Raw genomic sequence first — 24,859 nt, 5'->3', positions numbered from 1 at the left:
GAGAAATAGGTAGGAAGAGAAAGAAATAGAGCTGGAAGTGGAGTTGATGTGACTGCCCTACTAAAAGAAAAATACACCCAAGGTCTGTTCAGCATTGTCCAAGTGTGCTGCTCCACATTCAGCTGCTCCTTCTTTGCATGGCAGAGTCAGGGCTTTGCCTTGTCTGAGCAGCAGCTTGTGTATGACAGTTTCACCAGGAGGTAATTAGCCTTCCAGAGCTCTTTCTTCTGGGATTACTTCTTGGCAGGAGCAGAAGAGCCAGGAGCTGGATGCGCTGAGGCACAGCACGACTCAGCAGCACTACCTTACACCGTGCTGGGAGCCCACAGCCTGCAAACTGCCTCCAAACCGGGGCTCTTCCTCCTGCTTCCATGCCACTGCACCCGCACTGGCTTGTAAAGGAGCTACAAGGGAGGTGTCTCAAGGTTCCTTTCATCCTCCACAAGCATGTTTCCAGAAGGCATGTTAATGCTATTTGGATTTAAAACCTTTGTTTGATTTAAAACCCACACCAAGTGGCAGCAGAAACCAAGAATATCCCTGGGGTAGCAGCAGTGCCAGAGGCAGAGATGGAAAACCATGGGGCAAGGTAATGAAGTACCTTCGTGAGGGTGAAGAAGCTGCACATCTTTTCTCTGCCATGTTCTAGAGTGTGAGAATGTGTTAGCAGAGTGGAATTTCAGCCAGGTGCTATAATTGTGCCTCCAGACTTCACAAAGTGGTGAATGAGAGAAACATCCTTGGCTCTCAGGCGTCCTTTCTGCCATGCTTTTTTCATCATACAGCTCTTCTGGTGTGAGTTTTATGGCTTGTGCCACCATTTATGGACATGAACAAGAGTGCATTTCCTTTGTAGGTTGTTCTTTTTTTAAACTTTGTAGTAAAATTTTTAGTTTCAGATTGAGGAATGAAATGTGCCTTCATATTTATCAGCGGGACCCTGGTTTTTCTCTTGGCTGAAGATGAGTGTCCTGGGGTCAGTTTCTTCCTACTGGCGCTGGTGTCCCTGGTAGGAAAATACCCAGCTGTATGTGTGGCATTGCTGTGCCTGTCATCACTGAGAAATTCCCTGCAGAATCCAGAGAGGTCCTCTGATGTCTCCAGCCTTTGGCTCTCTGGCTGTCTGCTCTGAGCCTTTTGGAAGTTCGGGAGGAGAAGGCAGAGGTGTGACCACCTGCAGGCAAAATGAAGCTGGATGTAATTTATCCGTGTTCAAAGCTGAACTTCTGCAGTAATGCTGTGATTCCCTGCTAGCAGATGTCCAATGAAGAACGATAGATTTAGAGATCCTTTTGATATATATTAGCTGCTCCCTTCTCCTTGCTCCTTTAATGTGGAAATTAATTGATATGATTTGTAAATCTTCTTCTTCATTACCCATAAAAATTGAGTAAGTTGTCTTCTGAGAAAAATGACTTATACTTAAATTTTTATTATTGTGATATATTCAGTGGAGAAAGGGAATCAAACACTTTGTGGGCTCCAGCCTTGCCCTTGATGTGGTTCCTGTTGCAGGTATGTCTCCTCTGCTAAGCAATTTCCAAATTAATCAAATGCCATTTCACACCCGAATCGACTCCGTAATACGCCCTCCTGGAGCAGCAGCACATGCCAACAGTTCCTTCGAGCTCCTCTACCCAAGTTTTAGTCCATCCTGAAGGCAAAAAGTGCCCTGCAGCAGCTGGGGATGGGAGCAGTCCGTCCGTGCTGCCCCATCTGCAGCGCGCCGAGCTCTGAGCCCTCGAGCAGCGTGCTCAGGGTGCAAGCAGTGCTGCACCGGGGTGCTGGTGGCGTACCCCACATGGGCAGGGTGGGCAGGTTGTTGTAGCAGCAGTTTCAGAGGGGTTCAAGCCTCCTCTGGTAATTCTGGTGCGGTGCTGGACCTCGTCGGGGATGTGTGCACAGTGGTGCTGGGGGTCAGGGTGTTGCTCTTGGGGTTTTATCTTGAGTGAGTCCAAACGTTGTCACCATTTGTTGTTTAACGGTGCCAAAAATGTTGTAGGATTTAAGGCAAGAATCTAAATGTTGTGTTGTGGGGCCCCAATCATAGTTTTGGGGGCTTTTATCCTCGGGGGGATGCTCAGGGCCGCACGACACGGCCACCTGCATCCCCAGCCCTGTGTGCTGCCTGCTGGAGCTGCTACCATCACCACTCGCTTTCACCATTGTGGAAAAAAAACACTTTTTTCTGGTTGTTTGGCTTGTCTGATGCCCGCTGCCCTTCTGCCTTTCCTCGCTGTTCACCGATCTCCTGCAGCCCGTGGAAACACCCCCAGTGCTGGGCACCTCGCTTGGAGCCAGCTGCCGTGTGAAAGGGGAGGGCTGGGGGCTTGTTCTTACAGCGGCTCCAATTAAAAAGCAATTAAAAGCTCAGCCACGACTGCTGCGGAAGGCGAGGCAGAGCCCAGCCGCGGCCTGCAGGCCCTGCCGGCCCCTGCTGCTGCCACCGGGCCGGGGCTGGGGGGCAGAGGGGCAGGGGGCTCAGCCCCACGTGTGGCCGGCCATGCCCTGCCTGCACCCAGCCCAATGACCCTTTCTCCTGGCAGGTACCGGGAAGGAATCCAGCCGGCCCTCCTGCCCGCCAGCCTTGATTTTGCACGCCGACAGAAAAAGCGCGCCCGTGGAGCGGGATGGCGATAAGGTCTGCTGTGGGTTTCCGTCTTCCTTTAAAACCCTTTTCAAGCTATCGAGCTGCGCGGATCGGAGTCACTCTAAAGGACTGCTCTGTGACCTGCAGCTCTGCTGTCGATTGAGGATTGTTTCCTCCAGTCGATCGTAAAGAGCTATCTGTTTAATTTGTCTTAGTGCTCTGCGGAGCTCTGTCAGTGCAGTGTCAGGGGGTCGGCCCCGATGCTCTCGGCTGCAGCCTTGGGGCTCAGGAGGCAGCGGTGGGGAAGGTGCCCAGAGCTGCCCTGCAGTGGGCACTTCACCCACGCGTCTCCTCCGTGCACGCCAGGAGCTCTGTCCTGAGGGGGAGATGTGGAAGGAGTTCAAATATTTGTTTAAATTTGATGTTTCCATCACGCTGCCTTCTTTAGGCTCTGTGCAAGCAAAACTTCTCTGCCTGCCAGGCTCTGCAGGTGTTCCCCACATTTGCATCTGTATTGGTGCTGGGACACATCCTTGGTGCTTCAAGTGCTTTCAAAATAAAGACCTCTGCATACATGGTTTATTATATTTGCCTGAAGTACGTGCTTCTCACGTCTTGATACTGCACTGAGCTAGATTGCTGCCTTCCTCCCACACCTCCTCCTCACAGTTTGTTTCTGTAAGCCACTGAAATGCTCGCTGCCCGTACATATCAGCTGTGCCCCAGCACCCGCCTTGGCTGCTGTGCCCTCTGCACGGGCCAGCCGTAGGCAGAGGGACCCATCCCTGTGGTGAGGGGGTTGACGGGGACAGGAGTGGAGCTGGGTCCCCACACGGGACCCCCCATGGGGTTTCAGCACTTGTCACTGTTACGTCTTTGCACAAGACCAGAAAAAACGCACACGAGCAAGCAGCAGGTGGTGGTAGCCAGGACGTGACATGGCCAGGACACGACCTCCATGGGGTGCTGAGTGCTCCCTGGTTCTCCCCCCTGCTCAGACGGCTCCCTCCAGGTGTGTGCTTGCCCACTGAGGTGTGTGCTTGCCCACCAGTGCCACCCGCAGCCCTGGCCCTTGCTGCTACCCCACTGCTCCCTGAGTTGCTGCTCTGCCCAGGTGCTGGGAGCGCTCCTCCTCCAGCCTGCCCCCCTCGTTAGCCAGCCCTTCTGGGCAAATCTCTCCTCGTGGTTGCAATACACAGACCCCTGTCCCAGGTGAGCTATTAGCATGGACAAAAGCGTGCCTGCTGGTTTTTCATTTGTACTGAAAGTGGGGCACCATTTTTGATTATTTCCAGTTTATCCGGACTGGTGTCAAGGCAGTTGGTTGGTCGTGAAGCTGTCAGTGGAATAAAGGCAATTTGCGTAATCCACTTTGTGTTAACGGGAGTGATTTGTGTGACAGTAGCAGTCTTACGTATCGGTTTTACTCGTTGACTAATCTCTATCTTTCTTTCAAGGATCATTCTTTTAAACTAGTAAATGAGGATGACAGTTCTGCAAATGGCAACAAGCCCGTGGCATCCACTCCAGTGCCAGGATCACCATGGTAAGCAAATGCAATTAGAGCTAATAAAAGTCATTCATCAGTGCTGGTTCTCTTGCCAAACATGCATTAGTTGTCTTTACGTGGGGAAAATACACTATCCTGGGTGTTAAGTAGCAGCACTGCATTCCTTTCCAAGCTTCCAGTGTGGCTTTTCCTCATTAATCATGTACTTAACGAAAATGAGAGGACAGAGCTGCAAACATGGTGTGAGCCACCTCCCTGGGATTCGTGAGGTACCTCAGCTCGGCCAGAAACCACTTCTGGCAGAAAGCAGCTGCTGGTTTTCCTTCTGATTTGGTGGGTGCTTCACTGCTGGAGTTCTGTGCAGCAGTGCTCAGTGTTGTTCTGTAGGGCCCTGGTCTTCCTAGATCTCTCGTGCTGAGGACCCAGTTTGTACAGTTCTTGGGTAGATCAAAGAGGAAATACAACTTCCATGAGAAATGTTCTTGCTTTTTAGGGCCAGTACTCATGCTCAAACCAGTTTCTGTAGGGAAAAATGAGCACAGCAATATCTGCATCTCCAGTTTGTGCTCGGTGATTGAAACAAAATACCATGCGTTCCCTGTGGATAATTGGAACTGTTATTATACCGAGGAGGAACAGGTGACGTGTTACATGGGGAAAGGGACATTAATTTTAAATTAAACGTCAGATGATATTAGGCGCAGAAAAGTAAAGGGGTGTCACGAGGGAGCCCAGAGCCTCTAACCCGAGGTGATGGCACATGAGACCTGGTGGCACTGGGTGATTAATGAACACCAGCAGCACCCACGTGAGCGGCCAGAGGAGCCGTGGGCACAGCAGCATGTCAGCAGAGACAGAACAGGTTTCCAAAAACGCTGGTTATAATCTCTGTCAAATAATAGCTTTGCCAGTCCCATATGCGTGGGGCAGCGTTGCTGTTCCCAAACAAGATGCTAGTTTCAAGTTTACCGAGTCTCTCTCCTGCAGAGGTTATGCATATATTTATTTTGTGTATGGGCAAAGTCAGTGGTGATGCCTTACCAGTGGTACACAGAAAATGTTGGGTTATAATCCTATCGTACCTTGCAGGGACTGATGGAGGGTTTTTGGGTTTTTCATATTTGTAGTCTTTTACCCAGAGCAGATTTATTTTTTTTTTTAACCGCTTCTGATCCCTTCTTTTAATAACAGCTAAGCATTAGGGCTTCTACTAATAACATTTGTTCTTTCCAGCACTTTATGTATCAGAGAACAATGTTTTCCCATTATAAGCGTGTGTATGTGCTTGAGGAAGGCAGGGTGAATATGTGCTCTTTATTAGTTTCCTTTACAATTCAGAAAGAGAGGCTGTAGATGACTGCTCTGCTGGTTTATTTACATACAGATTTGGCGGCGTAAATCTGAGCTTTACTGACTGTGTCATGGGGCTGTGTTATTTACTTTCATGTTATGTTAGCTGTTTTAAAATGAACTTAGGTGCAAAAACTGATGTCAAGCTGAGACAGTTATTTAACTGAACAAGTCCAAAGACTGGCTTGCACTGCAGCAACTCGGTCGTGTTTCCCAGACTGGATCCAGAGCCCATGGCTATCACCTGGGCTCAGTGCTGTGGGCTGCAGCCACCTGCACATCCCAGTCCCAGTGCCCATGGCTCTCGTGTTTTCCTGTGGTTTCTTTGGCTGTAAACAAAGCATTCACTGTGTTTTCCTCTCCTTTTCCTTGTTCCCTGCCCGTGCAGGTTGCCTGAGATGAGTCTCAGCCATGCACTGCTAACGGTGACAGACGAGAATTCAACTCAGAGTTAATTTCTTGGTCATACATGTATCTGACATTATCTAAGCATAGTTTATCACTTGAAATAGGTGTGTAGTCTGGACTGGAGATGACCGGGTCTTCTTCTTCAACCCTACAATGCAGCTATCGGTGTGGGAGAAGCCGCTGGACTTGAAGCACCGTGGCGACATCAACAGGATCATCGAGGACCCGCCGCACAAGCGCAAGCTGGAGGCCGCAGCAAGTAACTAACGCCCTGTGATTATTTGCCTCTACTTAAACTCACATGTTGAAACAGTCTTGATCTCTAAGTGCGTACGGTGAGAATTTGATAAGCGTGATTAGAATGACTTTCCTTTAGAGATTTTGTGCCAAGTATCATATTAAAATTGATGTTCATTACAGGGTATTTATCCCTCCTGAAGTGCTGAACTAGGGGATGGAGCGTTCTCATTACTGGCAATAAAGAACCAGGTGGCTTCTTACACTGGATGGATCTGTGACGTTTAAAATACATCTCAGAAGACACTATGTTTTATTACACTTATTTCCAAGATGTACATTGCAAATGCATTACCAATGCATTATTCAGTTATTCCACAAAAGCAGATACGCCATAGTTAATGATTATTCAACCAGGTTGTAGAGGAGGAAAAGATTCCCAACAGTAAATCTCTAATGGCTGCTAAAAGGTTAGATGGAAACATGGGTGCTTCAATCTCAACGTAAATCTACCACTTTTAAACACTGTGGATTCCTGAAGGGGAAATTTGTGGCCCTGGCTAAAGAATAACATGTTGATGTGCAGTAATACATGTTAAGTGGTTCAAAATACAGCTTAAAAGAAGGGCCTTGACTTGTCAGCGACCCAAGGTGTCTGCTCCTCTACAAGGTTTGTGGAGGCAGTTCTCCCATCCCATGCTTCGTATCTTTTCTTCCTGTCTTTTTATTCTGCTATCCATAGCTTAGCTGACCAGTTCAGATTTTGTTCCCTCTGGTGACCAGTCAAGCAGTAGCCCCGCATGTCAGCCTGGGTCTGCTAGTGTACTAGTGGCCCCATAGTTTGTTCCGCCACATTTCTCTCAAACTTCTCTTGCTTCACCAGTTGGCTCCCTGTGCATCGTTACTGGGAGTGGTTCCACTCGCAGTGCTTCCTCTGTTTCCTGATGCTTTACGCTGGCTGTCACGTAGGAGCTGTGTCAATAGGATCTGCCTTTACTGGGGCACATCTAGTATGCGCGGCAGTCACTTGGAACACTGCCTGTCTTGATTAGCTGTTTGTGCTGCTGCATCCTTGAATACTGTGCTTTGCAACAGTTTCACAGCAGAACCTCCTTCAGCTGATTAGTGGCGAGGTCTGGAAATACCAAGAGGGGGAAAAATTAGGCTTCTGTCATTCCTTTAAAATACAGCATTTTATAATTAGAAATAAGATGGCATTACAAGCCTCATGAAGTGACCTGTCTTTTATATGCGTGCTGTCAGGAGCCATAATGCATGCTTTGATCCAGAGGGAAAACTTCCAGTTAACTATTGAAAACCACATTGTGAGTGTGCCTTTTTGGACTTGAAACTTGATGCTGACAGGTAGATAAAAGTGAGTAATAAATCAGTATTTGTGTTATCGTCACTAGCAGAACGTTACTGAGGAAATGCTACAGAGAAATGCTGCAGAGTGCTTTTCTGTTAGTGTAGTCCTTATCAGCATATAATGTCATTACAGTATTTCAATATTAAATATTAAATTTAAATTGCCAGATGCTTCAAATTCACATAAATTCTTTTTTGTATAGAACTTTGGTTCAGTATCTAAAATGCCAAAGCATATCTGCTGAATTTCATTCTTCAGGAGAAAAAAAAGAGCATATGTTTTTATTACAGGATATATTGAAAGATCGATTAGTTACTGACGAAGCGACATGGTAGCCAAAGACAGAAGTGAGGGTCATGGTTCACGGTCTATAATTAATTAACAACAAGACTCTAAAACTATTGCTGATGTCTGCCAGTTCACTCCTATCCTTTGTTATCTATCTATAAGTACCACCAAGATTTGATTCATGGACCAATTTTGTTATGACTGTGGTTTTCATTGCTGCTAATAGTCTTCATCTTCCTTGATATAACTGGGACTTGTGGTTGCTTGGTATTTGAGGCAGTCGGGTTATAATTAGTATATATTAGCTGCTGAGGTGAAAGAAATTATTTGTTGCCATTTCTCTTAGCTTCTAATCTCGAGTGAATAAATAACAGAGATGAGCCGTGTGTTTGCAACAATGGCTGCCAGATGTATTTAGCTTACTTGCTGCCGCTGAGTTTTAATTAGAATTTTTAAATCAAAGGAACGAGAAAGTTAGCAAGCTTAATTATTCATGGGGTGTTATAGGTTATCTGCGCATCACTCCACTGCAAGATCAAGTGCATCTGTAATTTAGGCATAAATGAAAAATTACTCATTTATCAATTACTCTGCCCCCACAAAGTGCTCCTTCCCGTAGAGGTGTCCGAGGCCATCACGCTCCTCGACCAGTGGGTTCCCAGCTGGCCATCCCTCGTGGTCGAGCAGGACCACAGCCTCTCCCGCGCCTCTACCAAGGAACACAGCTCACACCAGCAGGGAGAAGTCACCTGAATGGAGAGCCTGGTGGTTTCTTCCAGAGTCCTGATGTGCCTCGAGTTGTGCCGCCTCCTGACTGACACTGTGCCTCCCTAAAAAGCCTCTCTGCGCTCCATTAAGCCCCACAAACAAGCACAGGCTGTACTTGCTTGGGAAGTAGAGTGAGTATAATGCTGGGGATAAGAAACTTTTCCCAGGCTGTAACCTCTCCAGTCTTCCACTTTACTCCATCATAATTATTGGAATTTCTGTCCATTTATTGTAAACAATCAAATGGTGAGGAAACCCAAAAGCTAGTGCAGCAGGAAAGAGCACCAATTCTTTAAAGGAAAACTTAATTAAATCCAGAGGTGAAACTTGGCACATCAGCCTACAAGTATGGTACTCCTCATCAACCCCAAAAGACATGTTTGGGCAGGGGATACTGGAAGGTAAGAGAATTGGATAGGAAAACTGAAAAAAGACTTAGGTGGAAAAAGGATATTTTCCTTCTGTTTTTAGAAAATTGTTTGTCTGGATGTTAGGGTCAGGAATTTATATTTTTTCAGACAAAGAAAACGAATGTTAACAAAAAATTGCATGTTGATTCATACTTGGTATGATCCTCATTCAGAATTAGGGATGATTTAGTCTACTCTGTTCCCAGAAATATTTTCAACCAGTTAGTATTGAGACAAAAAAAAGAAGCCTGGTCCTTACAAATAGCGTAGATAGTTAAGCATTTAACTCACAGCCTTACATGTAGAGAGCTAGAGCTCTCTACAAACCAGATTTGTGTGTGTTGCCAATGGATTGGCAACGCTTTAACTCACCAGGTAAATAGTGGTAAATTTTTTTGTTCTGGAAAATGAACTGAAATTCATTACACGACAGATTAGTTGAATGATTTAATTAATCGGCACTAAGCTCGATAGGCCATCAGACTGGGGCAATGCTCTGGTTCATGATTTCATGGAAGGATTACTGCCAAATAATATTCTTCCTCAAAGCTTTGAATTAATTATTAGATTCTGTGCTCCATTGCCTTTCTTCCCTTTCAAAGTCAGTTTATAATCTTACCAGAGGTCCAGCGATATGATGTGATTCAGTGGGTTCCTGAGTGAGAGTATAAATACCATTTGTCATCTTTTACTGAGTTTTCCATCGCACCGAAATGTTAAGTGATGATGCTGACTCCAATCTTGTTCCATTTGTCCAAGGCAGCATACCCAGAGAAGTCACTGATGCAAGCAAAGCAAGAAGGATTCAGTGTCCCTCCTTCATACAGGCTGTCATCATTCAGTGGAAGAGCTTGAGATTATATAAATCAGGAGGCAGCGGGTGGGAGTAAATAATGAAATCAGGGTGTATTGTATCGGGCTTCTTTTATCTGAAAGTTATATGGTAATTAAAGGTTTGGTTTCATAAATATACAGTCCATGGATTTTTTTCACAAAAAGAATCCAAAATGATATAGCCTTCTTTTCAGAAATCTGTGGTAGATCTTTTCCTAAGATGGCTTCAAATGGAGTTCAGGCTCAAGTAGCTTGAGAGCCTCACATAATCATTTTTCATCACTGGTGAGTTTTTCCCTTGCCTTGTTGAAAATGTGAGCTTTCTGCTTTGGACCTGACTTCCTCACCACTTGCTTTCTTTTCATTCTTTACTGAAAGAACATACTTTCACGTCAGGATTTGTAATGTCCAGGAGTATCACTGAATGCATCCTTTAGCCAGCCCTGGAAAGGCTCTGTGTGGCATTTGATAAACACAACTGCTCTGCTAGCCATGGCTTTTTCTTCTTTTTATTAGTGCTGAAATTTGGTAGGAACAGGATTATGCTTGGTCAGTCAGCACTGAAGTAAAGTCATCCTTACCTTCAGCTGTCTTTGAAAACAGCATCAGGTACTCTGCTTTTCCATGTTATGGTACCAATCGTTAAAGCTAAGAGCACTGCTGCTTTGGCAGGTCCAACTTCTCATTAATAGCTTTATACTATCTCTGTTGAACTACGTTCCACCATCTAAATGAACGGATTATTTTTCTTACTTCTTTGTATTTTTAATTGGGTGTCCCAATGAAGAAGTCAGCAAAAAAAGATAATAGTTTCTGTGAATTTGTATATAGTTAAAACATTATTAAATTGATTAATGTATTTGTAATGCTGAGATCAAACTCTCCTTATTTTGAAATGACATTCACTTCTCAGTATTGTCATTTAAGTTATAGTTAGTAAAATATCAAAATAATTTCAATTTTCTGTGTATTTTCTTCTTATGTGGTCTCTGTTCCTACCCCTGGTCTTCACATGCCAGAATGTTACAGCTAGCATTTATGCTATTGTTGTTTTTGAAGTGATTTAGTGTGTGCTGTGCTCATGCACCTAGTATAAATAAACCTTAATATTTGCTGAAAACCCTCCAACATGTAAGTAACTTCCCTAAAATAAGGGGAAAAATGAGCCAAGAACAAGTTTCTTAAATTGAAGCTTGGTTTAAATGGCCAGATTTCTGTTAGCTTCAATGATTGTACCTGGACAAGTAAGAGGGACTTGAAATTAGTTTATGCATTTCAGAATAATTACTGATCTCTATTTGTATTAAATTATTTTACTGCAGACCTCTTGGAGTTCTGGATGGGTTTGATTTCAGTAAGATCAGATCTCAGTGTACAAAGTTATTTGAAGCAGTGAAGCCATCAGTTGAGTTTTATCTCCATAACCCGTTCAGTTTTAACTTAATTTTTATTTATTTTTTAATAGTTTCCTAAATAACAAGAGCCATCTCCAGTACCAACATAATAGGCTCAGCTTAGTCTTTCTGGTGTCCCCAAGCTAAGCACGTACAGTTTGGTGTTTGCGTTTCTCAGCTGATACACGGTGATCTACTGAGAAATACCCAGCACGAACCAGCCACCAGCGGGGCATTACTTCTGCTGGTCTTTCCGTGTCAATTTAGATGAAAACCCAGGGAGGTTGTGGAGTCTCCTTCTCTGGAGATATTCAAGGCCCATCTGGATGCCTACCTGGGCAGCCTGCTCTGGGGCACTAGATGTGCTTATATAACAGAGAAACGGGGTAAGAAATAAGCTCTGGGGTGAGTTACCGCCGTTGAATCCTTCAGACTACAAGGACTGAAATAATTTTGCAGAAGCATCTTCGTGGTTGTGTTTTTAAGGGAAGAGAGGTGGGAGTAATGAGATTTTATAAAAACGTCACAAATGAACAGCGAGCAGTTTTTCAGAATGAAAATGACCCTTGTTTGTTGCTATCGCTTCCATTTGCATGAAGGGATTTCTAAGGATTGAATGAAATAAGTTATTTTTAAAATACTCTGTGCAGAGACAAAACAGTAAATACCTGAGTGGAAATCAAAGAACGAGAAATGAAAAGTTAATGTGGGGAATTTGGATTCCCATTTATCTAGTTCAAATCTAACTGCTCTATTTATTTCTCTTTAGCAGATAAAAGCGTTAGCTCTTGTCCGGGAGATGAAAATGATGATCTTAGCATCAAAATAAAGAGAAATAAGTAAGTTCTAAAGTTTACTTTTTTATATATATATAATGTATATAAAATCTTGGGAAACTAAAGTCTGGTCAAATCGGTGCAAAGAGAAATAGCACTATTTTCTTCTGTATGGATAACTAAATCAGTAAACTATGAAACACATTCCCAAAGTATCCACTCTTCATCCAACACCATGATTTTTTAAAATATTTATTTCCCATAAACATCATCCATTTTTGTGTGAGTTACTGTTATTTATTTTTAAATTGCTTAAAAAACATACCACAAGGATAAGTCCTTATTTTAAAGAGATTGGATAAAAGCCTTATCTTGATTAAAGTGAAGTAACATTTTTTCACTGCAATCAGGGATTCCAAGGTTTCAGTCATCTCTTTTGATGCTGTAGTCAGGCAAAACTGCAGCCAAGCTACCAGCTTGGAAATGTCCAGAGGCATTTGTATTGCCATGCTTTTGTTTGACCTTTATCACCATGTGTGCTTCAAATCCTTGTGAAGTAGGAGGCTGAAAAACCTGTGCCAAATAAGCAAGCCCCTACCCTTGCCAAAATATTAAGAAACAGTTTGGTTTAAGCAGTGCCTGAGGAGCATTTCATTCTACGTAACCTTTGGCCAGTAACTGCATATAAGGTCAGCACAGGCTGGCTATGATTCGTGTGCTGGTTTGGAACAGTACAAAAAAAATCTGTAAAATAAATATGTATAATGCTGTTTTCTGTATTTGTGGGCATTTTGATTAGGAAACAACACATTTCTGTGTTTTGCAAGTGGTGGTATTGAAAATAATATTATTCTCTTCTATATTGCCGTTCTTGCCTTGCTGCATTGAGTGGGGAGTTTGACCTCAGTAGAGTTCCCATGGGTTTATATTGTTATGAAGGAGAAATCAGATACCTTGAGTTCAATACTCAGAATATTTAAGCATTTTATATGTAGTATAAAAGCATGCATTTATACTTAATATATTGTAAATACAGATACTTTTAATATTTATTCTGTATTTGTAAGGTTAGGATAAAAGTTGATATTTAGTATAAAAGTATTTAAGAACACTTCTACTGAAATCAGTGTGTCTAACAATAACGGGCTGCTCATGGGACCTGTGCATAGAAGCAGGTATTTTCTGTGTGCCATTGAGATGATTCCTTTTAACGATTGCTTGAGGTGATGAAACTCCAAGCAAACAGAATTCCAAAACTACAGAAGCTTGTTCATAAACTTGAGAAAATGCATTTATTCAGAGATTTCTGCATCAAAGAAGTCTTGGGCTTATGGTGCCTGTGCCAGTCTCTATTTATGAATAAGGAATATTATCTCAGCTGGATTGGATTTCTGTGCCTTATTCACCAGAGGACATTGAGCAGACGTCGGCTGCGGGTGTGCAGGTGCCAGGCTGGACGAGGCTGCGGGGCCTCCACGCCACTGTCCCCCACAAGCCCTCATCTCAGCACGGTGTCTTCCCGCATCATGCTGGCTTCGGCTTCTTCAGACAGCCAGACAAGCGAGAGGCAGGTGTTAGGTGGACATTTGCAGTGCTGTGCATGAAATCTGCAGGAGAACAGAAAAGTGAATCTAATTTTTACACACAGGCACACGTTACTTGCTTGTTTTTGCAATATCAACATTTTTTCTTGGTTAAATATAACAAAAAAGGAGATGTTGCATGCTTTCAGGGTTTGTTTTAAAGCATGCTGCAATCCCTATTCCAGTTTGGTTGTGCTCTCTCTGGAAGTTCAGTTACCTCAGTAAATCCCTTGGTTGCTCTGGCATACAATAAATCACCTGCTAGGTGATCTGCTGGAGGAAGCCCGGTGCTAATGATAGGATGCAGTTGCCTCAAAGTTCCAATACAGTTCATCCCAATTCAGCTAGAGGGGTCACACAGGTATTGGGTAGAGCTTCTGATTGCAGCACTTCTGTCATTTCCGATACTCACACTAATGTCTACATCCACATTTACTTATTAAATTTATATTGGCAAAACCAGCTCTGCTCTTCTACTTCTTCTTCTGCTTGCTTGCTGCTGACGAAGCTGGTAGGGGACCTGACCCAAAGCTGACTACAGAACAAGGCAGAACTCCCTTTTTTCTCACATGGACATTTGCACGAGACTTGTTCCAGAGCTGCCAGCCAGAATCTGCATTTACGGGTTTAGGAGCTCTGCACTCCACAAGCTGCTGGTGCACTTGCCGTGCATTTCTTTGGGGTGTAAGGAAACTGCTTCAAAATACTGAAGGCAAATCTTACTCAGGTGATGTTTTAACTGTACCCTATACAAAAGAAAAAAAATCTTCATAGAAACTTGGCTCAACTGGGTGTTCTTCACAGGATGATGGAGGGCATGGGGGTCTCTGTCCCTCCCTGCTGGCAGCAGGTCCCCACGGCTGGTGGCTCGGGGACGTGCCCAGGAAGGTGTGAGCATCTCCACGGCTGGAGCCCCACAGCCTCCCTGGGCAGCTGACTGCCCTCACAGTCAACAAGCTTTGTCCTGTTTAGATGGATTTCCCTGTATTCCAGTTTGTGTCCTGTCCTTTTTGAGATTTGCAGCCTTCCAAAATTGTGCTAGTTGCAAACCCGTATGTGTCCTTCTGACTTCGAAGTCACATACTTTGTTGTGCAGATTATTGCATTATTTGCTAAGGAAAATTGTATTCTTTATTGTAATCTTTGGCATGAGAAAAAAGCAAGTCTGTATAATATTCAACAACATTTTCAATCGCCTGAGAAAGATTGAAGAACAGAAAGGCTCCTCTGGTGCCGAGCTGATTGAGCAATGTGCTGTATTTCTCACAGTTTCATCTTGCAAAAGCTCTTTGTGTGTACTGGAAATGGGATTGGACCTTTCATGGATCATGTTACAGAATAAAATTTGCTATTGCAATGTAAAAAGCACTGCCGTTCTGTGAAGAATAACAATTTGATATCTTTCAAATCACTGGTACTAGAGCATTCTAGGATAAATGTAAGTGTAATGTAATTATTTATAGAGGGAAGATTGTGAAGTAGGACTCAGATTACATACTGATGGAATTCATTTGCTTGGAAATATTAAAAAAAAAAAAATTGTTTTCATGTTGAAATTCCAAACCTAAGTATTGAATAGCATGTATTAGTGAAAATTGCATCATTAGCAAACGCAGCCATGCCTAGTAGGAAGCTAAGAATCAAGCAGCTTACTTTCATTATCCTCACTTGTACGTTGTGATCACTTTAGGGTTCTTGGCCTTCCCAGAAAGTACCTTAATTTTTTATTGAATCCTTTTTTTTCTGAAAGCCATCAGCAGCAGTAGGATGGATGCAGAGCAGTGTGAATTCGGGGTATTTACCTGCTGTAGAAGTGTTTGGTTGTGGTGATTACACCAGTTTTGTAGGGTCACAGCTGAGGAGATCACCCTTATGCTGCTCTGTGCTCCTTTTGGTTACAACGTGCAGAAAGCTGCCTGGGAGCCCTTCTCTCCTGGGTTAGCTGCAAGTTGTTGGGGTGCACGGGAACATAACGGTTAGCATTGCCTCTCACGTGTGGGAGCACAGAAACAGAGACAAGAAAATAGAAGAGAACAAAATGAGTCCCTTAAGTCACTCTTAACATCTTTGCTCTTTGACAAATTGTATATGAAGCTGTCACTGTTCTGTAGCTTGACACACAGGTCAGATTTTGGTGCTGAGTTGCTCTGTGATCACACAGATGGGCTGTTCTTCCACCTAACGAGTCGCTGGAGCTCCCCTGCAGACCTGCAGTTAATAAATAGCTGCCTGCAGGGCTGGGGAGCGGCTGCTGGCAGAATCTGCTCCCTGCCTGCAGAGGGATCCCGCCGTCCTGAGGCATTTGCTGGAGAGGGTTAAAAATGCCCTCCGAAGGTTACAATTTCTGAACTGCTTTCTGTCTTCCCTTGTTAAAGAACAGAAGATTCCCAAGCCGCTGACCAGGCGGAGGCAGAAGTGGAGGAGCAAAAAGCGAAGGCATCAGGACACCAGATCACACCTCCCCTGGAAGAGCGCATCACACATTTCCGAGATATGCTGCTGGAGAGAGGGGTAGGAAGCACGCCTAGGTGATCTGACAGACCTCGTTTGTCAATTAGGGCATCCCATATGACCACTGCAGGAATCATTTCGTAATTCTGAGTTGGCATTCAAATGGAAAATTATTGGGAGTGTATTTTTCTATCTATTTAACCGGGTAGTTTTTGTGTTTCTTTGACTTTTCTTCCAATGCCCTCCAGTAAAACATGGCCATGCAGCATTAAAGCCCTTTTGCAGGTGCAGTTCTGAATAAATCCCTGTGTAGGCACCCAGAGATGACCAAAATTCGTGAGGAATTCTGGATGCGGTTATTTATAAACATAAAGGTGCCAGCACAGAAATTCATCCCTCAGCGTCCCTTCTCCGTCCAGAGAGTGGGAGTGGGAGTAATGAACATAACAGGCTCCGTCCTTAGTCCTGCAAACGTAAATGGGTGTGCACTGGAGTAGTGTGTGCAGATTTTACACCTTCTTCCAACACTCTTCAGATATGTATTCTATAGAGGTTTATGTAATTTCTGTAAAGAAAAAAAAACCCTTTGTTAGACAGTAAAGCTTGTAAAACTTATCAGTAGTAATCAGACTTTAAAGGTGTATAATCAGAGATTCAGAAGCTCATCAGTAAACTATTTCCAAACAGACCTGCTTTATTAATACATTTTGTTAATTATGCTTAACATATGCAATAAATGAATACTGCTTGAAAAAACTTCTGCTGAGAAATTTAAAGTAAAGGACAATAAGTCAAAATTATGAAGGCTATTCTATATGAAAGGTATTCTATAAAAAGCTTCCTCATTTCCTGTTTACTTGCCCATCAAGTAAGAAATGTAGTCAGTTTACTGTTTGTTTTTGCTTTTAATTAAAAACATTTAGAAAATAGGTTACTTTACTTTTACCCTAGGCCTTTTTAAATGTCCAGACAAGCTGCTGGTTAGTCTCAGCTGGCTGGCATTTCTTGAAATGCACTGAGGCCATTAGTGTTATTTTAAACGGGTTATTTAAAAGGACGTCTCCTGCCATTTTCTTGTAATGTTGTTATTTTTCAAGAGGGTACTTGACAGCATTACCAAGAGCTTGAGCTAGATCTAGTTCTTCAGCGTAGTTATGAATCTTCATATAAAAAATATATCAACAAAAGAATAATATACTGTAGCATTAAAAATAAAATATGATATTGGTGCAACCCCAAGGTGACAGCACTATTCCTAAGCCTGCGGCAAGTTTTCCTGTGTAGAAACGTAACCTCTGTTAGTATCCTCCTGAAAGTTCACCAGTTTTCTCAGAATCCCGAGGGTGGTGCCTGGGTGCACACCCAGCTTCCCATGCCAGAGAACAGAACAAGGTAGGAGCCTCCACATGGAGGTGGTGACACCTACACCATGGGATGGAAGTGATAAATTTAATATGAATATCAAATATGAATATAAATTTGATATTAATATAATGCTTCGAAGATTATCGCTATCAGTTCTTCAGTGTATGATGCACTGACAGCTTCCTTTGGGTTAGCATTAAAGTTTTGGAAGAGGGGGAGTTAAAGCTGAGGTACTTAAATGGAAATTGGTGCTTCTGTCATAGAAAGAGGATAATAAAAACAGCATTTCCCTTTCTGCTGCAGATCCTTTCCATCAAAAAATTGGGAGTTAACATCTCCCAGATACTCACTGAGATGTCCTAGAGCAAACCAACAATAATGGCATGGGTGCAACCAGAGCATTGCCAGGACCAGATTGAAATGCAACTTCCAGCTGCTCTGAGGCATCTTTAGAGCGTTCAGTAGCTTTCTGAACCGCTCTTTCGCTTAACCATGGAACATTTGCTTGTTTTCAGTCCTTATTACAATTCTTTAATGCGGCTGTATTTGTATACTTCACAGGTTTCAGCATTTTCTACATGGGAGAAAGAGTTGCACAAAATAGTATTTGATCCACGATACCTTCTGCTAAATTCAGAAGAACGTAAACAGGTGAGCATTACTGCCAGCGCCACTTCTGACTGGTGGCAAACATTTCCCAAATTAGCACGGGTAAGGGAGCGGTTATCTTGGTAAGATAAAAAGCATCGCACAGAAATGAAGCTTCTTTTTTGAATTTGTCAGTGGGGCTTGTAATTTAGGTTGTGTTTATAGGAAAGTGCTGTTGCCCTTGAAAGGCAGCAAGTAAGTTGGCATGTAGAGAGGAGCTGCAGTTTCTTAGGTTGTAGGACCAAAGCCAGATGAGTCGGGGGAACTCAGCTGTAGAAAGGCTAATGACCATAAGGTAATGCTTCCACTCTGATTTATGTTACATATTGTGGGGAGACTACTTTATTACTTAGAATTTTTTCTAGGAGTTTGGCAGTATTTATTACTATATTTTTCAATAACTAAACTTGCTAGATGTAAATGGAATGAGCGTGTTGGCTGTGATTGCATGTGTTTGAATGGCTATAGCTTCTGTGGCCGGCTGCAAAGGGAAGTATACTCCTTGCTGCCTTGTTTATTTGGGCATTAATTATCACGAGGACCTAAAAGGACTCCAGGACTGCAGATTAGTCTAAAAAATTTAGGGGAGATGCAGGGATGTGGCAGGGAAGGTGAACTCTTTTACTCTGTGGTCGTATATCTTCCTTACTAGTTCTTTGTCACCCTGGCAAAGGAAGAATTTTGAATATGGAATTGTCCATTTTTAAAATAAACATCATGAAAAATGTACTACTTATTTATATTCTGTTGCACTGAGACCCATATTGTCTTGTGGATTCTGCAGAGAGCTTGCTGTAGGTAGTTACTGAGGGGCTGGGCACATGCATCTTCATTTACCACCTTTCCAATATTTTATTTCCCGAGAAAAAAACCTGAAATAAAACAATAATGAAATATGGGAATGAAAATGTGAGCGAAACTGCTAGAGTGGAAAATACTGCTAAATAAGAGGCTAAGCAAGGAGCCTTGTATTTTATTTCAGGGAATCAGCAAGGACAAAACCTAGACCTTGATCAGTCAATCAAGATACATTACTTCTTTTATTTTGTCAGCCATGGAGATGATATAATAAAAATACATAAGGAACACACATAATATAATGTGGAGCTTTGCTTGAAGCGCTGCTGACAGGGACCTCATCTGTGGGGTGCGTTTAATTCAAGGAGAGGCTGTGAGAAGCGAGCAGTCCTGTAGGTAGAAAGCCTCTGTCAGGCAGATGTTGGCTCCGAGAATGATTCAGGGCTGAGGGTGGTTCAGAACCGTGGTGGGAGAGGATGATCATCAGGAGCTCTTCGACTAGCCAGGGCTAAAAAAAAAAAAAAAAAAAAAAAAAGGAAAAAAAAAAAGGTTGGGAGGACATGCCATGTATGTAATTTATTGTAGCTGCTAAATTTGAAGTTAAGAGGTCTGGACACTGACTGTAAGTACTTCCCTTTAATTAGACCTCATTTTCCTCTGGGAAGAAGTTTAAGGAGAAAGTTAGAGCTGGACAAGGATCGATGATTTTATGAAAGTGCGTACTGAAACACAACTCACGTTGGTAGAAGACTTCATTTAGATCCACGGAAACGTTTACCATGACAGATGCTGACTGTGTGGCCCAAATAGCAAGCCTCTCCAGTGCTTGTGCAGTTACACAAATGGATTAGTATTTGAGGGGTGTAGGGATGAACACTGGCTCACAATGAAAGAGAGGTGTGAGGGAGTGATGCATGCGTGCATGGCTGGCTGTACCACAGATTTCTTCTGCCTGTGGTCAAGCAGGTAGCCTGCAAAGAGCAGGGAAGGTGTTTTGAGTGTGGTGTGCACTTGTCAGAGGGAACTTGGTCTTGACTTGACCGTCTGTTGGGGCTGGGTTTGACTTCCAGGACTGCAAGCTGCGGTGGTGCGTGTCCTTACACTGCCTGAGGAACATAATGACCCCTTATTGAATATTTACAGATTGATCTGCCTACTGAGCAATATGTTCCAAGGGGTTATTAACAGTTGAAAGATGCTACTGTGTTTTAGTCAAGGATCAGTGAAGGGTAAAGAAGCGACTGTATTAGATAATGAGCTATATGTTAATTTTGATTTATGACTGTCGTTAATAGCTGTACTGATAGCAGAAAAGCAAGCTGTAACAGTTTCACAGATTTTATTTGCTCCATTTTTCCATCTCCTCTCGTATTCAGCTTATGCAATTGCATGCAGTATCATATATTCAGATTTCCTGCGTTGTCATAGTAGGTCTTGCATGGCCACCTTTGATGTTTACTTTTCCAGCGCTGTTTCTTCCCCTTTTCACATACCATGCCCAGTACCAGTTGTAGTGCTGCTTTCATGAAACGTAGATTTGCACCTGTGCATCTTCACGGCTGATGAGAAATCAACCATGGCAGTAACCATTGTAATAGTATTCAATGTACATCATGTGTGGGGAAAAGAGAAGGATGGTAAACACGGAAAGCTAACAGCTTTCGGAGGAGCAGCTCCTCAGCAGCTTGGTGTGCCTCACTTTTCAGAGCACAAAGTCAGCAGGATCAGATTTTTGGTATTTTACAATGTGATTAAAGCAGTTGGCAGAATTTTCAGATGTAGGGAAGTCCTTAGTTCCTTTCCAAGACACCAAAAACCCTGACGTTGAGCACTCTGCCGCATATTTAGCAGCCAAGTGCTGTTAGGATGAAGACTGTCAATGCTTCCAAAGGCAGTAAAGCTTTTGGGTATATGTGTAGAGAGAATCATGTGTAAGCTCGTGTTTTTTGACAATTGAATTGAAGGGTCTTCAGGCTTTTTTGGAGTAACATACAGGATGCTGATGTTTAGTGTTACAGACGTTTTTGGGAATTAATGCAAGTTGGGAAAGACGTGAGATCCCAACTAAATATATGCAATTAGTTGTACAGACACGGGGTAGAAAAAAACAACAACAGTGCTATAGGCATGAAGATGTGAGCAAGTCAGGAAATTGTGATTTATGTTGCACTCGATGTTTGAGTGATTACATTATCTGTCAAAATTATGCCTGTTTCCATCTGCCTGTTTCTGAAAACACGTGGTCAGTGCTCCGTGAAGCAGATTCAGCTGCGTTTGAGTCAGCAAGTACTGAGGGCAGATAAGAGTTGTACTTGTTGAGATTGACAACCCTTTAATGAAGCACAAATAGCATAAGCCTTTTTAATAAATACTGTATCTTGTTTCCCTTATTTCAAAAGATATTTGAACAGTTTGTCAAGACCAGGATAAGAGAAGAGTACAAAGAAAAGAAAAATAAATTGTTGTTAGCCAAAGAAGAATTCAAAAAACTCCTCGAAGAATCCAAGTTATCACCAAGGTATGGCATTGCCTTATGAAGATCTGTTCAGACAAGGTTTCTCATTTAGTGTGTGCTTATCAGTCCTGGAATGCTGTAAAACTGAATGTGCTCTTTATAGCAAGGTTTCACATCCATTGTTACAGTGCCGTGTTGACATTTCTTTAGTAATATTTGATAATATTTTCTGTTATTACTGGGAAAGAGAATATACCATTTCTCCCTTTCTGTTCCTTTTTTTTGTTTGTTTGTTTGTTTCTCATTTAGAATGTGTAATATTTTGCAGAACACATTTATTTTATACACACATATATGGCATAATTATATAAAGCACGAGTGTACATAAAATCTGTACCTTAATGCACTTACATTAGGCATGCAGTTAAAACTAGTGAAAAACTGTTTGGGTTTTGATGGAAGAGAAGTATAACTGAACAAAGTTGTTAGTAATATCACATCACTAAATTAAAATAAAGCATGCAGTACAATAATTTATTTTTCTATATTTTTAAGTAATGGATCCAAGGTTGCACGATAGCAAATGCAGTGCTAAGGATGGCATTTGCTCATTTGTAAATGATGTGGAAATAAAGAGGTTTATATATAACAAGTCTGGTTAAATTGTTGGAACTAAGAAATTACAGTTTTCTCTACTAAAATCTGCAGGTGATTGTACAGCACTGCCTGCCTAGACACGTAGATGCAAACAACACATCAAAATCTATGGAAGTAATAATTATAGAAAGTTGTTTTTTTTTTTACAATGAAACAGAAACTATTCCGGGATAACCTAACAGCTAAATGCTGGTTCCAGCAATCTCTTTTTCAGTTTGCAAGGGCAAAAACATGCTGGCCTGCAGGAACTGAGAACGTTTTACCATTTAATGTTTTTCTTGAGCTAGCTGTGAGATCCCAATGTCAGAGAAATTCATCTGCCTGCAGTAATCTCTAGCTTGATGTTAGTGTGCAGTAAGATAAATAAATAGAAAATATTTCAAATAGAACCAAACCCAAGTGACTGTTACAAATCCACAGCGTTTAGAGCCAACAATAAATGTTGTAAAATTCATATGACAGAGTGTAGTGAGCTCAACAAAGTCCTTGACAAGACAAAGAAGGAAGCGGTGCAGTGCAGCCGGACGGTGTAAGCCCAGAGATGTGCATTGCAAAGCGCCCCCAGCACTGGCTCAGGGAGCAGCCGGAGCACAGGGTAGGCAGGCTTGGCAGCAGCAGAGCAAACACGGACGGGACCTGGAGCACCTCCAGCATTCCCTCTATGCCTTTCAGGTCTGACAGAGACAGCACACGATAGAAATCATGTGCACGACACGGCGATTGCTGCCTTTCCTATCATAATCGCGCTGCTCCAGTTCTTCATTAACTCCAGCTTCCATCATTTATCCCAGCACTGTGAATGCAACCTGAAAGCAAATTAAGCTAGAAACCATTGCTCGGGCAGTGTGTACCTAAGAGATTCCAAAAGTCTGGGAGTTTAAAAACAAAGTCCTGGCCATCGCTCTGTGGGTGCCAGTACCTGGAAGTGCCCGGCTGCTCTGCTCGGTTCTGGGAGCAAGGGGACCCGCAGAGGTGCCCACCCGTATGGGGACCTGCAGAGGTGCTGCCAGGCAGTGTTTTGTCCTCAAATCCTGTGTTTGCATCTGAAAATGTTGGTCCTGCCCGTGAAATCCCCAAGCAGAGCTCCCGGCGGATTTCAGTTGTGTCGTGCCTGTAACTCTCAGTTTTACAATTATTTGTTGCTGATTTAAAGGAGCTGAAGCTACCGCGGCCGTCCATCAGGCACCGTGTGCTGCTGGCTGTCAAAGTGCATTCATTAGCAATTAGGCGTAGGCTTGTGCTTCTGCTATTATGGGCTAATTATTGAATTGAACTGCTGGGGAGAGATGAAGGCAGGAGTGAGTAACCTGCCTGTGTCAGTGCAGTGCTAATGATTCACACTTGGCCCCTCAGCTATCGCCCAGGTGTCCCCAAACCCAAAGAAGGGAGTTAACCTGTGCAAGGCGATGGGGGAGGCAGCAGCCCAGGCAGCTCTTGCTCTGGCCTTGCCTTCCTTGTCGCAGGGGTTGCCGAGATGTTCTCATCAAATTTTCCCCAGAACACACCTTATTGTAGTGCCCCTGAAAAGTTAAGCGTGACATCCAGGTCCAAGAGTCGGGGTGGGTGGACCAAGCTGCAGTTCAAACTGTCTGTCTTTTCTGCAGAACGACGTTTAAGGAGTTTGCAGAGAAGTACGGAAGAGATCAGCGGTTTCGGCTTGTTCAAAAGAAGAAGGACCAAGAGCATTTTTTCAATCAATTCATACTTATTCTTAAAAAGAGGGACAAAGAAAACAGGATAAGGCTACGGAAAATGAGATAAAAGCTCTTGAAACTGGCAATAAGCACAGAAGTCAATGCTGTGACTGCGGTAAGAAAATAAATGAACGCTAAAGCAAAGGTTAAACTTGCAACAGCTGAACGAAGAAGTGGCTATCCCTGGAAAAAACTTCCTCTAACGACGTTTGTTGAACACGCGTAGAAGTTGTGAAGGCTGTTCTGCAGGAGTCTGAAGGATATTTTGTTCTCAAAGAATTAATGTTTCATATTGAAGCTCTCTTTTGTACAACATCCAGAGTTTGATGCATTTCTAATTGCCATGATATGTCAATCCCTTAATTGTTTTAATTATGCAAATTACTTGTAATATACACAAATTATGAATCCAGTGCAGATTTGTAATTAAGCAGAAGCAGATGCCATCCATAACAACCTCAAGATATTTTCATCATTTAGGGGAATTATCTATCGCAATCTTTTGGCAACTTTACGCATTATCATAAATTGTTTAGAAGTACAGTGGTATGCAGGGATTCATTACCCAGTGTTCACACGTCTATGTCCAGTTCTCTGAGTAGTAGTAATAAGATATTAATTGTTAATCTTAGTGAAGAGTGTGAAAATCTTGGCATATGTTCCATAGGAAAACTCTAAGTTTCAGAAATAGCTCTCTAATTCCTGTGAACGGTGCTTTCAGGCACACGAGTGGTAGCAGCACTTCTCCGTCAGAGTTCCTATCAAGCAGTTATTTTGTAAAACCATCACAGTATGATTTGAATTATGTTCCTGTATGTGGAAAGTCTGCATGAGATTTTTCTCATCATCTTTGTATGAATAAATATTTAACTTTTTTAATTAATAATAAATATTTTAAGCCAATTTTCAGGGGTTTTTAAGTTTCTAAACTTTTGGAAGGACTGGGTAAAATAATGCAGGGCTCAATCGTTTCAACTTGAGAGGGAGGTAGCCACGGAGAGCTCCTAGGACTGCTGATTTGTATGCAAATTTCCACTGATGCCAGTTGGCCTTCTGGAGCATACTGAGAGCAAAGGCATCCCTCTGCCTGTGAAGATCAGATCTCATGGCTGGAGGAAATCAGCACAGCTCCGCACCGACCTGCAGCGTGTCCCTTCTCTTTACAGTACGGGGAGGACAGACTCTCCTCTTCCATCTGTGATCGTAATAATTTTCTCAGTTGACCTCATTTTTAAGTTATTATTCATTAGATTTATGGATTTATATTTTGTAGG

General features: G+C 42.8%; 1 protein-coding gene across 1 annotated transcript in view; it reads left to right on the top strand.

Moving 5' to 3' along the window:
- The window catches only part of TCERG1L (transcription elongation regulator 1 like), a 67,437-nt gene extending 43,005 nt beyond the window's left edge, over positions 1 to 24,432 (top strand). Inside the window, exons 6-13 of the mRNA XM_032191658.1 lie at positions 2,547 to 2,641; positions 4,048 to 4,136; positions 5,963 to 6,117; positions 11,928 to 11,997; positions 15,893 to 16,028; positions 17,895 to 17,984; positions 21,179 to 21,297; positions 23,496 to 24,432. Of these exons, the coding sequence (XP_032047549.1) occupies positions 2,547 to 2,641; positions 4,048 to 4,136; positions 5,963 to 6,117; positions 11,928 to 11,997; positions 15,893 to 16,028; positions 17,895 to 17,984; positions 21,179 to 21,297; positions 23,496 to 23,652 (911 nt within the window). The 3' untranslated portion in view covers positions 23,653 to 24,432. The remainder of the gene's footprint in view (positions 1 to 2,546; positions 2,642 to 4,047; positions 4,137 to 5,962; positions 6,118 to 11,927; positions 11,998 to 15,892; positions 16,029 to 17,894; positions 17,985 to 21,178; positions 21,298 to 23,495) is intronic.
- The last annotated feature ends 427 nt before the right edge of the window (positions 24,433 to 24,859 follow it).

The sequence above is a fragment of the Aythya fuligula genome, chromosome 7 (assembly GCF_009819795.1).
Source record: "Aythya fuligula isolate bAytFul2 chromosome 7, bAytFul2.pri, whole genome shotgun sequence".
In the NCBI taxonomy this organism is placed as follows: domain Eukaryota; kingdom Metazoa; phylum Chordata; class Aves; order Anseriformes; family Anatidae; genus Aythya; species Aythya fuligula.
Note: the sequence above shows the minus strand (reverse complement) of the source record. Positions and strands in the feature narration are given on the sequence as shown.